The sequence below is a fragment of the Takifugu flavidus genome, chromosome 14, assembly GCF_003711565.1.
Source record: "Takifugu flavidus isolate HTHZ2018 chromosome 14, ASM371156v2, whole genome shotgun sequence".
Classification (NCBI taxonomy): Eukaryota; Metazoa; Chordata; class Actinopteri; order Tetraodontiformes; family Tetraodontidae; genus Takifugu; species Takifugu flavidus.
In genome coordinates, this window is record NC_079533.1 from 3,082,729 (window position 1) to 3,096,867 (window position 14,139).

Consider the following 14,139-nt stretch of genomic DNA (forward strand, 5'->3'; position numbering starts at 1 on the left):
AAGCCAAAGAAAAGCAACATAAGTCTTTCAAGATGTAATTCAAAAAGTTAATTCAGGAAACTATTCTTTTTTTAATAACTAAATTTGGTGGCGGTAAGTCAGTCTGTTGGACTGATCTCAGAAGCAGAAGGTTCTCAGTTCAAACCCTAGTGTGGACAACACAGGAAAGCTCTTCTGGTAGGTAGGACACTTTTATAGCAGTGCCGAGGTACCCATGAGCAAGGTACCAAACCCCACAATGCTCATATAGGGCCTGCGTGAGCCATTCCCAGCACCCTCCAAATGACCCCGTAAGAATTAAAGCAGTCAAGGAAAGACAAAACCTAAAAAAACACCTTAAGTCCAAAACAAAGTAATAGTTTTGAGGATACAATGAAAGTATGAGGTATCGCGTTTACACACAGCAGCAGCCTCCACACACTTCATTTCATTTAGCACACTGATGTAACGTTTAATTAAAACGTACACTTCTGATGGCATCTTTATTCAGTGTGAATGCATCTTGTTTGGGAAGTTTTGATACAACTGTCAGACAAATCATATTCAGATATTCATTACATTTATCTTATTAAAGCAAATTCCAAGGGACGGCTATTTGACACACTGCTTTCCTGGCACAGCTTTACCATCACATGTTCCCTGCTGGGAAAACATGAAATATTTTATGCACCTGTGAAGTTCGACGCTAGTTTCTGTCTGAGCTGAGGGTCACCTGTCTCGAGTCTGCAAAGGCAAACGCAAATCAGGTACCGGTAGAAAAGAAGCCATAACCAAGATATTTCCAAATGTCCTGGAAGACACCTGGAATACTAGTAGAGCTTCAAGTCCCCAGTCACTCTGTCAATCAGATCAGCTGGTCCTGGACCGATCCCCAGCACGGTGCGGGATCCCGGTGCGATCTGTGTCCTTCCAGCATCTTGAATCAGACTGACAGGGAGTCCCACTTCCTTTGCATGACCCAGCAGGTCGATTAGGGCGTCTTCATCGGGGGCCTTCACAACCACCTTGGGTTGGCCGCAATACTCCCACTGTTTGAGCAGGCTGGGGTTTCTGAGCTGAACCTGCTTATAGGCAGAAACAGCAGCATGGGAGCACTGAGCAGCCACTTTCCCTTTGCCCATTTTCAGGTCGTTTCGAACCACCAGAATCATTTTGATCTCCCCGCCTTCTCCCATGACACTTGCTTCTCCAGCGCTGTTGCCTATCGTTGCCATCAGGCTTTTGGGTGATGGGCTGAAGCGAGCCCGGAGATGCCACCCGAGGGCGAACCCACAGCCCAACCCAACTGCTAGACCCAGTCCCACAGGGCCATATAAATCCATCCTGTTACAAGTGAAAAAATAAAAGTAATTACGAAAAATACACACACGCGCGACAACAAAATAATCCAAACAGACAGGGATTGAACTTTATTACACATGAGAGAAATTTCCCAGGATACAAAACACATTTTAGCTAAATTCTGGCAGTACCGTCGATTATGAAGCTAGTTCCGTTAACGTTCGTTTCCCGGTCAAAGACCATCAATTACCACAAACGCTGTTTGGCAGGCCACATAACCTATAACTTCATACAAGCTCTCCGTTTTCATAAACTCTTAACTCTAATCGAAGTGAAGTGAAGGCCGGAAAAGCTGTTTAATGCAGGACTTCTTACCTGCTGGTCTGAAGTTGCTCAAAGCATGAATGAAACTTCATGGCGCTTCCTGCTGTCGCATGATGATGACGTAGTGGAGCGCGTTTTGGAATTATTGTCGTTTTATAATTTTATTCTGCCGAACTTTATTTTTTAAATGTAAAAGTACTCAAAACCTGGCGATGTACAAATGTAGTGTGTTTTATTGTATTGGTAAAGTCACCCCTTCCATATTTATTTTACAGACATAATCAATAATTATGATTATGTATTTTAAAAGCAGTTTACCTGAAACTAAAGTGGGAAAGCTGTAAAATATTTCCCAATTTCCTTCAATCCATTTGAAACTAATTTTGTAGATTAAGTCCTAATCAGTCCTAATTATTGCCCTGCACATGATTTTAGATCAATGTTATTAAATGGTGCCATTGAGGCTTCAGAATTTCCTTGAAAGCCAGAATTTTTGCATTTTGTTTTATGTCTATGTTATTAAGTAGACCTTAAGATATCGTTATAAACTAATGTTGGTCAAGTATATCCACCTAGACAAATTTAAAGTACAGTGAATAAGTGCATTTCGTAATGATTTTGGAATGGGAGTGTTTTGCTGATAAGCGAAATAGTTGTACATTTTCTGCATTTATTAACAAACTATCCAAGGTAGTTTTCTCTGTCAACCGGACTGTGTTTCTTCTCTTTGAAGGCATTTCACCTTCTATCCAGAAGGCTTCTTCAGTTCTGAACTCGCTGGGCATGTTAATGATCTGAGTGGTCACCTGAGAGTCGTCGGCAGAGTCATTGGCAGGGTCGTTCACCTAGTTTTGTTTGAGGTGTCAATCAATCAATCAATCTTTATTTATATAGCGTCTTATACAATCAAAATTGTTTCAAGGCGCTTTCCAGAATCCCAGGGCCTGACCCCAGACAAGCAACAGTGGCAAGGAAAAACTCCCCTTTAACAGGAAGAAACCTTGAGCAGGACCAGGCTCATGTAGGGGGACCCTCCTGCTGATGGCCGGCTGGGTAAAGAGAGAGGAGAAGGGGGAGGACAGGTAGAGGATAGGATAGGTAGGAGAGGAGAGGGGTAGAGGAGAGGAGAAGTAGAGTGAAGGGGAGGTAGAGGAGAGGAGAAGGAGAAGGAGGAGGAGGGGAAAGAGGAGAGGAGAGGAGAGGAAAAGGAGAAGGAGAAGGAGGGGGAGAGGAGAGGAGAGGAGAGGAGAGGAGAGGAGAGGAGAGGAGAGGAGAGGAGAGGCACAGAGCACAGAAACACACACAAAAAATATGATGTACAATCACTTCAGCGGGGCCGGAGGTCATTATGCAGCTCTGAGGGCGGCGATACCTGTAAATAAATAGGGGGGGGGGGGGCAGAACAACTACACAAGAATCAGCATAACTAGCCTGCTTGATGAGGAGAGGAAAGGAAAGGAGAGGAGAGGAGAGGAGAGGAAACCATGACCCAGTGGGGTGACAGAGGCCTGTCAGGTGATCATGTTTCTGGACCCCGGCAGCCTTGGCCTATAACAGCATAACTAAGATGTGACCTAACGATTAGACGACCCCCTAAGTATGATCATTTGTCTGTCTATGATAGTAACTGGAACTACTGAATTAGTAACAATAAGCTTTTTCAAAGAGGAAGGTTTTAAGTCTAATCTTAAAAGTAGCGATGGAGTCAGCCTCCCGTACCTGGACAGGGAGCTGGTTCCATAGCAGGGGGGCCTGGTAGCTAAATGCTCGGCCCCCCATTCTACTCCTAGAAACTCTGGGGACCACAAGTAGACCAGCATTCTGAGAGCGGAGCGGTCTATTGGGCTGATAAGGTATCACTAGCTCCTCCAGGTAGGATGGAGCTAGGCCTCTGAGGACCTTGTAGGTCAAAAGAAGGGTTTTAACATTTATTCTAAATTTAACGGGCAACCAATGAAGCGACGCCAGTACAGGAGTTATGTGATCCCTTTTGTCAATACCTGTCAGAACTCTGGCTGCAGCATTTTGGATCAGCTGGAGGCTTCTTAAAGAGTTGTTTGGACACCCTGATAATAAAGAATTACAATAGTCCAGCCTGGAAGTAACAAATGCATGGACTAACTTTTCAGCATCATGCCGCGTCAGCAGTTTCCTGATCTTTGTGATGTTCCTCAAGTGAAAAAAGGCACTTCTAGAGACTAATGTAATGTGTGAGTTGAAGGAGAGATTTTGATCAAAAGTTGCTCCTAGATTCCTCACAGAGAGACTAGATGTTAATGAGATACCATCTAGAGTGATCTCCTGGCACCATACAGCATAAACAACATTACATTGTTTGTGTCTTGGTGTCTTGTCCTTCGGTGTACCAGTCTCTGTCTGAGAGTGTTGCTTGGTTGAACTGAACCGGTATGTCGTGTTTCTGGAGGATCCTCCTAAGCTTCTCAGAGACTCCGGACAGATAGGGGATCGAAACGCTGTGGCCTTTGTCTTTCTCCTCCTCTTCTTTGCTGGGGTCTCGTTTTCTTGAGGTCTTCTTGGCCCGGTGTTGGAGGGTTTTGATCACTCCCAACTTGTGTTCCAGTGGGTGGTGAGAGTCAAACTGGAGGTACTGGTTGGTATGTGTAGGTTTTCTGTAGACTTCGATAGTGAGGTTTCTGTCCTCAGTGATCTTGACTGCACAGTCCAGAAAGGCCAGACTGTATCCTTTTACATCTTTCCGGGTGAATTTTACATGCTTGTCTGTTTTGTTGAGGTGATCCGAGAACAAACTTATTAACAAACTATTTTGTGAGCCTGGGGATGGACACCTGTTTCACTTTAGCTGCTCTTCCACATACAGTACGTCCAATTTTTACCAGCTATCTTTTTGAACGTCCTCTCGTGCGCTTTGATGCTGTTGCCTGGAAACACAAAGGTGTTTAGATTTAAGTTAACACACATTTCTTTCAGGTAAATCTAGACTTTTTTTTAAATCAAATGTTGCAGGCAATGGTCCATGTTCTAGTAAGGCCCTGGTTCCAACTGGTTTTCAAGTGTTTCAGCAGAGCTGCGGGTTGTTGTGGTCCAGTGTTTCATCCTTTTACCACCAACCCATCAGATTTCCATCAAATAAATGTGCTGTCAACTTCCCTCACTTGCCTAAACAGCAAATGGCCCTGGTACTGAAATTCCAACGTGCTGATATGGCTTCTATTTGGGATCGGAAAAACTGCTTGGGAAATGAGTCAAGCCCAAATCCCATTTATGCAAACTGTGAGAATCCTGCTGCGGCCTGAGCATAAATGAGCTCCGGGAAAGTGATCTGCTTATTTATAGAACATTAATTAGACTGCTTCTCCTGAGGTTGATGAAATCTCACCCTGTTTCTGTGCCTGGTTCTGGCCTCCCCCAACAGCACTTTATCAGGACTCTGTCCTTCACCCTCCATCACCGCGCCCTCTGCACATGGTAGGATGGAAAACTAGTTGTAGTCTTTTGCCCTAGTCACTAAGATTGTGTGACATGTTTTAAGGCTCTTAGAGTTTATGTCGATTAATCATTAGCTGACAAGGTGAGTTTTTCCCCTCTTTTGATAATACATAGCTAAAATGCAAGTGTTTGTGTTAGAGCCCAGCTGTGTGGTTTGTGGAGTACCAGTGTGTCCCAGTTGTGCCCTGTGGATATCTTTGTTATAAATATAAAAGAGTATCGACCTTCTCGGGTTTCTCCCTATTGACTTTCTCATTGTCCATCTAAACACAAAAGTTACACAACCGGTCTCGGGTGTTTTGGCAGAGGTGATTGCACAATCAACCAATGAAGTTGAGGTGTGCTGCTGTTTTTCACAGAAGCAGGAGGGATATTATGAGACCCTGCACTGGCTTACAGAGTCACTCTGAACATCAAAACTTTCTTAATAAACTTTATTTGCCGAGTATAAAACATTCACCCACCTAAGATGTATGTTTTAAGAGGCTCTGGCAAAAGTTCTTATAATTAATGTTTATCAGGATATCTCACGCTCAGTTGGATGAAACAATGCTCCTTTTTAACGTGGCAAAGGAAATTACAGGGTGTATTAAACACTGTTGTGCATGTAGGATTTACACTGTGCACGTGGGTATGTGTTCAAGGTTTGAGGTATTAGACTGAAGGTTTTATTAAGAATTCCATGAGAAGATGATCTGTCCCTTCAAGCTCTATCAGGAGTAAAAAAAACATTTATTTTCTTCTAATTGTCTATTAAGCTGCATGAAATAGACAGTAAAAGACCCACAATGATTAGGATGAGCCAAACCTGACTTAAGAACTCACATTTTTCTTTAGAACAATACTTTTTCATTATCTAAATATTTTTACACACTGTGTGTTGAATATAATAAAAGCTTGGATTCATCACATGCGCAGGAGCAGCACGTGTACTCCAAGAGAGTAACCATCGCTCTTCCTGGCTCACTTTATCACGATGCCCGGCGTTGCCCCCCCCCCCCGACCTGCGAGCACAGGTGTGCACGTGTGTGGAGCTCTGCAAATACATAAGGGAGGACAAAATGTCTGGTCCCATTTCACCCAACATTTTTCTTCCCTCCTTTTGTGCGTCTACTACAACACCACACACACACACACACACACGCACACACACACACTTAATAATAAGTGAAGCTCTCTCCGATCTTTGGCACGTCGGAGGGTTAACAGTAAGCTGCAGGAAAGGGGAAGCTGCTGTGTGGGAGTGAAATTAGACATGCAGGAGACAGGACATGTTTGCTTTTGTCGTTCTAATATTGTTCCTCTTTGTACAGGCTTGTTTAATTCCAGCATCCAGTAAGAAGAAGGTCGATTATCTGAGGCACCTGGATGCCAAACAAATCCAAAATGGAGAGCAGAGAGGTAAGAAAAAGCTAATTAAACACAAGAGAAAGCACAATAAATGGTCCTAAATGATCAGAAGTCATCGCGATCTGCTGTGGGTGTCATCAGCAGCCAGCCAAAGTCCAAAACCCTGAGACCGTGTGAGACTGTGAGGAAGCAGATGACTGTTGGCTGTCCGAAACATTATCCAGGATGAAACCACTTAGCCAGAAATACCAGAAGATCCCAGGTGGCTGAGCTGGTAGATCGTCGCTCATACTGAGGAAAAACATGACATTTAGTAGAGGAAGACATAAAAAGAGCAGATAGTGAGAAAAGGTACACCTGGAAACAGACAGGCGATGTGTGTGTCTCCAGTGATGGAGACATCCTGGAGACATCCTGGAGACATCCTGGAGACATCCCTCAGACATCCCTCAGACATCAGGAGAGGGTCACCGTGTGCATCCAGGGCTGCTCTGTGTGGTTGAAGGTGTAAAGAAAATGTGTTTATTTTCTAAAGTACAAGAGGAAGTGGTGAGCCACAGGACCCATGAGCTGTGTTCAGAGTGAACGAAGCTGCTGTTCAGCAACATTTGGAACACGTGTTGTCACGGCTGCCATGGAAACACACCAGCACAGACCCAAATCCCCCAGTGTTTATGGAAGTGGTTTGTACCATGCCGGAGACACGCACACATCAAGTCTTCAGAGCCTCTGTTTGCTGCTGCTACTGTTGCTGATGCGGCTCTGCAGCTTCTGTGTTGTCAACAGGGGGACCGGATCCAACAGACCAACAGGATCACATATGGATCTACGAGGCTGTGGGAAGGAGAGAAATCCTTCTGCTCAAATGAGTTAAGAATAGATTCAGAGGAGAAATAAATGACTGAAGAACGATGTGACTGAAATGACCTGTTATGATTCTTTTGGCTGACGCTCCTCCAACACGTCGCTACATGTTCAAGCGGAGCAACAGGAATCGTGCCATGAAACCTTCCGCAATAATCACCTCTGCACCACACAGCGACTGGAGAAGTAGCTCACTGAAGTTGCTGGAAATACAGTCGGGTGTCTGCGGAAAAGGACTGAAAAGAAGGTTTTAATCATGGAAAAGCCTCTGAGAATGTCGCCCGGGTTGGAGTGATGGTTGCTTGGTTACTGAAGGAGACTTACGGAAGGTCAAAAGTTCTAGTTGAAATCTGTGAAAGTATTAATTTCCTCTTGATGATTGTCTGGTGCGGTTACAGAATGCTTTGCTTTGCCGTAGCTTTCTTCAGCATCCCATCGTTTCCTGTGTTGGTGACATAGTGAAAAGATCTCACCGTCTCCTCCTGCATCACTTATGCTATAGAAGGAACACATCAGGTGGTGGGTGAATGAATGGATGAATGAATGAGTGCTATAATGGTCATGACTGCTGGTTTTGTCCACAGTTTTTTTCCTGCCGCATGCCACATAATTTAAATAGGAAGTTGTGCAACCACCCACCTTTGACTGTAAGTCGTGCGCTGATCTAGGTGCGCCCTGCCAGGAATCCCTGCCTGAAAACAGTGTTTTGGTTTTGTGGATTCAGAACTTCCTTCTCCCGTCATTTCCCTCCCTTCTTCTGTAACATATGCTGGGTTTCTTCCTGAAAACAACCCGCCTTCCCTTGGGGGAGGAGGTCTGTCGGGGTGGGTGAACTGAAGGAAGAGGAGCAGAGATGGACACTTGGGTTGCCTTACTTAACCAGTTGAATAATCAGTCAGTCAGTCAGTCAGTCAGTCAGTCAGTCAGTCAGTCAGTCAGTCAGTCAGTCAGTCTGTTCTCCTCCTACAGCTTTGCCCTCAACATTACAAAAACAACTTGTGTCTCCAAATGTCCCTCTTCCTCTTCTCACTGCTGATCTGCTCTCTCCCACCCCCTTTTAAGTGTCCTCTGTTTTTCACACTTTCACTCTCCTACCTTCTCTCCTCACTCTGTGCCTGTCCCTCCCTCCCTTCCTCTGTGCCCCCCCCCCCCATCCCCTCTTGTTTTCCTCATTCTGTGCATGTGTCTCTGCCATGTGGTTGAATGTCCTCTCTGGCCTCTGCAGTATGTGCGATACATGGAGAAGAAGACGCTGTGGTGCGGGTACTGGGTTGGACTGGGCATCCTCTCCTTGGTGGGTATTGGCAGGGGCCAGCGCACTTTCCTTCTTTACCTGGTAAGCAAATTGTATTTTTTGTCCATGACTCGCTACTACAGCTACAGCTTCTTTCACGCTGGAGTTGTAAACTTGCCCTTGCGTGTTTTGTAACAGCTGAAACCTAAACTTGGTGATGCTGTGACGCAGGTCTTAAAAGGCTGCGCTCATGCTGACGTTGCTTTTGTTTCATTTTTCTTTTGCAATATCATCAGCTGTAAGGTTTCTTGTGCACATGCACTGTCGCATGCATGCGTGCATTTAAGTCAGAGATGAACAGGCTTTTCAGTAGCCGCACTGTTATGACAGCCAGTCCAGGAACAATCGCACTCACTGACCTCTCTGACTGAGCGCGCATGAGGAGAAACCACATCCCTCGGTTCTTTGCTTCTTTTTCTTCATTTAGCTCCCCACCGTGTGCACGTTCTTTTGTCGTTTCTCCAATCGTTTCCATTTTCTGCTTTATTTTTCTGCTCTTGTTATTTCCTTACCATGTCACCACGCAGTGTGCATGTTTGTTTTTGTTTTTTTACCCAGCTCCTGTTAATGTGGGGTTGGTTAACCGTCTATTGGACATCTGTCAGTCTTCCGTCTGAAATATCTGTTGTTATGTCTCTGTCCATTGAATTGTTTGTTCTCAGTCGTGTTGATGACATGTGGAACTCTGGGGCTCTCGAATAAAGTTAGAGTTTTTTAAAAAAAAAAATTATGGTCAGTGGCGCAGCTTAGTTTTGCAGGTTATAAACAAGTTTTTGTTGCCATCTAGCGACCGTATCTGGTACTGCAGTGTCACCGGGTTCATGATAGAACTTGGTGCTCTCTGCGAGCCGCTGTGGTGCATGTTTTTTTATAGAGCTGACTGATCTTACCTCTAACACCCATAAACCAGTGCACACTTGTTTAAAACAGCAAATCAGATGCTTTTGTTTGTGCCACTGTATTCGCTTCTATTGTCGACTCTGACTGAGGAGAGATTCTTGTCTATTTGAATGCTGATATGATCAGTTTATTTAATGATATTCAAACTTTAAAATAACAGTGGATAATGTACCCGAAACTTTTGCCCTAATTATTTTTCAAATACCGGTACATACACAAAAAATCGAGTATTTACAATTTCCATCAATTTATTCCTTTATCTTTCCCACTGCGGACAAATCTTACGTTTGTATCTACGTCAGAATCAGAATCAGAATCAGGGTACTTTATTGATCCCTTTAGGGGGTGTCCATTAGGGAAATTAGCATCTCCCCAAAGAAACGTACAGCGCTGTTTAAAAAAAAAAAAATTAAAAATAATAAAAATAAAAATAGAATAAAATAAGAAATAAAATAGAATCGTCGCCCCTTTATCCAGCATCCTTGCTGCTGCATACTCTACAGACTGTGATTCAAACACTGAAGTTTCTGTACAATAACCGCATTATTTGGAATTATGTGTGCAACTAAAATAAAGCTTAGCGCACGAATTCAAACCGTTGCCAGTGAGAGTCGGTAGATGGAGCCATAGGTCCAGGTTATAAACCACAGAGGCCTCGCACGATCTGAGGAACGGAAGTGACGTTTAGGCTTCGCTGAAAAAGAGTAAAATGAAGCTCTGTCTGTCTGTCTGTCTGTCTGTCTGTCTGTCTGTCTGTCTGTCTGTCTGTCTGTCGTGACTTTTCCTTCGGGAGTGTGTAAATTGTCTATTACTGGAGACTTTCTCTGTTCTTTTTGTGTTTTTTTTCTCGCTTTATTTCCAGTGTGGGTGCTGCACCAGCAGAGGGCGGTGCACAACAAGCAGACTCAACCTTCTGAGTCAGAAGAGCGCCGAAGTGTTGGCTTTGCTGGTCCCTGACAGGGGTGAGGGCTGCCCCCCCTGTTTTCTGTCCTGCTGAGTCTGCAGGAGGTCATTGTACATGGACAGGTTTGCTTATTGGAGAAAGATAAAAGAGCGCAAGTCAGGCGTGTAGAAGAAGAAAAAAGAGTGCTTCTTGGCACAGCATCAAGTGTATTTTATCCAGCTGCTCTGAGGGAGGAGGCAATGGGTGGGGGCTCATAATACAGACCATGAAAACAATAAAATCAAGCAAGAGCACCGCAAAGATCTCATTTCACTGCGATTGGATCAGTACTCAAAGTTAATGGGTGAAAAACCCGCATCTAGGCAGGAATGTTCAATAATAATAATTCGGAAGAACGTCTTTAATTTACAGCATCATTCCTGTCTTGGTGTAATTTTGAGTGATTTATTTTTACAGCGATGTGTATCACTGCCACCCTTAAGTTTGTTTTTGGGTTAGTGATGAAAGTCACTCCTGCAATGTTGTAAAGACTTCAGCAGAGAGGTCAACTGAGTGGTTCACCATGAACTTACTTTCAGCAATGGCCGCTTCAATGTTGAATCAAGATCAACAAAGTATTAAACCAATTTTGGGAAAGTTGCTTATGCAGTTTGAGCTGTTATGAGTGGCCGGTACATGTTGTGTCTTGGTCTCAGTTTGCATGTCATGATTCTGCTGCTGATTTTGATCATTCATTTATTGAAACTCAAACCAATTGAGGGGCAATTGCATCAAAAAATACTGTCCCATTATGTCAATATTTTCACCCTTTCAAAACATCTAAAATGATATGAGAGGACTGTGTATATGTGTGTGTATGTGTGTGTGTGTGTGTGTGTGTGTGTGTGTGTTGCTTTGAGGACCGTTTTGGACTTGACTAGGAAACAGAAAAGCATTTTTAGTTCCCTTATAGCTGGAACTCAGATTTATCGCTGAACATTGTTGAGACTGTTCAGATTTTGATTTCCACAAGCTGCTCAGCATGACTGATGATGGCATCATCAAGAGGGATCTGATGCTTACATGCAATATCCTGGAATGCTAAGTTACTGGTAGAAAATCACACAGGTAATGTGATTTATCTCTTAATAAAACAGTCCACTCAATCATTACATACAGGTGGAGCACAACATATTAATATTAGTAATGGTGAATCCTTTGTGTATGTTTTGTGCAAAACCTAAGTCAAAAGAAAAATAATTAAGAAAATTGTGAAGCAAACACTTAATTACATTTATTTTTTTTAAATCTAAGGTTTCTAATATGATTTTTCCTTTTGAAGTAAAAATTGATTTGGATGTTCAAAAATGTGAAAATGTTTCTTCAAGCCAAGCTTGATATTTATCCTGTTACTGTATTTATTCAGTACTTCTCACCGGAAAGAGGTCACACACAGGGGGTGTGTGAGGAAGTAAACAGAGAGGAAGCATAAAAGAGCGGAACATTAACAAAAGACAAGAACACTAAATAAAATTAAAGCGAAGTTAGAACCAAATATAGGAGGCAGTTGTACTTCTTTAACAAAATGACTCTTCAAAAGTGATTTGACTTTAGCTGGAGTCTTTGAAGAAATCCAAAAATGTTCAATCAGATGCACAAAGCACTGATATTTGTGTGTGTGTGTGTTCACTTATCACCCATATATGACCCCCCCCCCCCCCCCCATGACTGCCTCAGTCCAGCGTTGCTTTCAGAGGTCCTGTCCAAGCTTTACCATCTGTGGTGTCACAAAGCTTTTCTCTCTTTCAGAAGCAGCTAACAGGTTATGCTAACTGGACCATGTCTAATTTGCTAAAATGGCCTGTGACAACCGCAGCGTCCTGCTCATGACAAGACTGTCCTGCAGTTGTGGTCACTGAGGACTGGGGAGCCTATGGTCGCCATTGTCTGGCCTATTTCTTGAGAAGCAGCTATATTTGTTGTCATGAGCTAGAAAAGACGAGTCTGCCCCAAAACTGGTGTCTGAAATGATTCTGGATCTGGAATAATCTTGGAATTTAAAACAATAGATTAGGAATTGGATCATTTCCTCATAAATGTTTAATCTTTTTGATCTATGAATTAAGGGTTTTTGTAGGATCGTGTGGCTTGTGTATTATTGGACATGTGCTAACAGAAATGTGTTTTCTTCACATTTATCACTGAGCATCTGAAGTGCAAAAGCCCCTTCCTCAGTTGCTGTTCCAGTCATCACACCTGTGTTTTTGCACCATGTCTGTGTTTCTGCTGTGACAGACAGGACCACATGCATGAAAGTGCTGGTTTCTGTAGGTTTGACAGGAATAATTGTGCTGGAGCCAGTTGTCAAACATCCACCTGTCCCCGACCGAGGATGGTTGATTTTTTGGGTTTAAGAAAAGATGAAGAACCATTTTAGTCACCCTACTATGATTGTACAATGAAAGGAGAAGTCCAGATAGGGGCTCAGTCAGAGCTGCTTCAGCTTGGCCTGCCGCTCCTGTGGATCAATGTAATCTGTTGGGCAGAAGAAACCCACAGAGAGAGCAAACTCAACACTTATGCAACGGGGAATCGAACCGACGGCCTTCTTCCCGTGAGCCAACAGTGCGCCAATGCCTGGGTGCCAGGCTTTAAGACAGCTGGAATGAACTTGTAGTTGTAATTAACACAGGCTGCTATTAAGCTCCAGTAAATACCTTCTAGAGTCTCGTGTGAATGTATTGGGCTTGTGAAGAAAGATGATGTGTGGGATTATCAGTTATTCCTGCCGTGTTCTGTTCCTCCGCTGGTACAGCTGGTTGGGATTTCACAGACAACCACAGTAAATGTATTTTAGCATTAATATCCAAGGTAGTTTTCTCTGTCAACTGGACTGGGTTTCTTCTCTTGAAGACGTTTCGCCTTCTATCCAGAAGGCTTCTTCAGTTCTGAAATCGCTTGGGAGAGAGCTTGAAAATATATAGCCCCTGTGGACCATTTGCATGCTAATGATCCGGGTGGTCACCTGAGAGTCGTTAGCAGGGTCGTTGGTCGGGTCGTTCACCTAGTTTCTGTTGAGGTGTCTCCCCTTTGTCTGCTGGGTCACATGGTGATGAGTCACTGGGTCTCCTGGAATGGTGTGAATGTTTGTTTTGCTGTTGGAAGGAGTGGAGGACTGCATTGTATGTGGGTGATAGGAAGTGCCTCAGGCCACCACCTCTGTTCAAGGATGGTTTCTCCAATTTAACATGGATAGCTTCCTTAACCCCCCTTTCAAACCAGCGGTCTTCTCTGGCCAGTATCCTTACTTGGCTGTCCTCGAAGGAGTGCCCACTCTCCTTTAAGTGTAAGTGGACTGCTGAATCCTGACCCGAAGAGGTGGCACGTCTGTGTTGTGCCATTCTTCTGTGGAGAGGTTGTTTGGTTTCCCAATGTACAGTTCCTTGCATTCCTCCTGGCACTGTACAGCATAGACAACATTACTTTGTTTGGGTCTTGGTGTCTTGTCCTTTGGTGTACTAACCTCTGTCTGAGAGTGTTGCTGGGTTTGAAATGAACCGGTATGTCGTGTTTCTGGAGGATCCTCCTAAACTTCTCCGAGACTCCAGACAGGTAGGGGATGGAAACGCTGCGGCGTTTGTTTCTCTCCTCCTCTCCTTCGCTGAGGTCTCGCTTTCTTGAGGTCCTGGTGAAGGCCCAGTCTGGGTAGCCACATGTTTTGAGAGCTGTCTTAATGTGGTCCTGTTCCTTCTTTCTGCCTTGGGATGTGGTGGGT

General features: G+C 43.9%; 1 protein-coding gene across 1 annotated transcript; it reads right to left on the reverse strand.

Annotated features, from left to right (window-relative positions):
* Nucleotides 1-468: 468 nt before the first annotated feature.
* Nucleotides 469-1,729, reverse strand: ptrh2 (peptidyl-tRNA hydrolase 2). The gene is made up of 2 exons (XM_057053738.1): nucleotides 1,657-1,729; nucleotides 469-1,323 (listed from the first exon to the last, which is right to left on the reverse strand). Exons 1-2 carry the CDS (start codon nucleotides 1,695-1,697, stop codon nucleotides 810-812), a joined length of 555 nt encoding a protein of 184 aa, XP_056909718.1. The 5' UTR covers nucleotides 1,698-1,729; the 3' UTR covers nucleotides 469-809.
* Between the last annotated feature and the right edge of the window lie 12,410 nt (nucleotides 1,730-14,139).

Excerpts from the sequence above, each read along its gene's own strand:
- ptrh2 (XM_057053738.1), bottom strand. The coding sequence starts at position 1,697 with ATGAAGTTTCATTCATGCTTTGAGCAACTTCAGACCAGCAG. Across the intron at positions 1,324-1,656 it reads GAGCAACTTCAGACCAGCAG|GATGGATTTATATGGCCCTG; the intron begins GTAAGAAGTCCT and ends CACTTGTAACAG.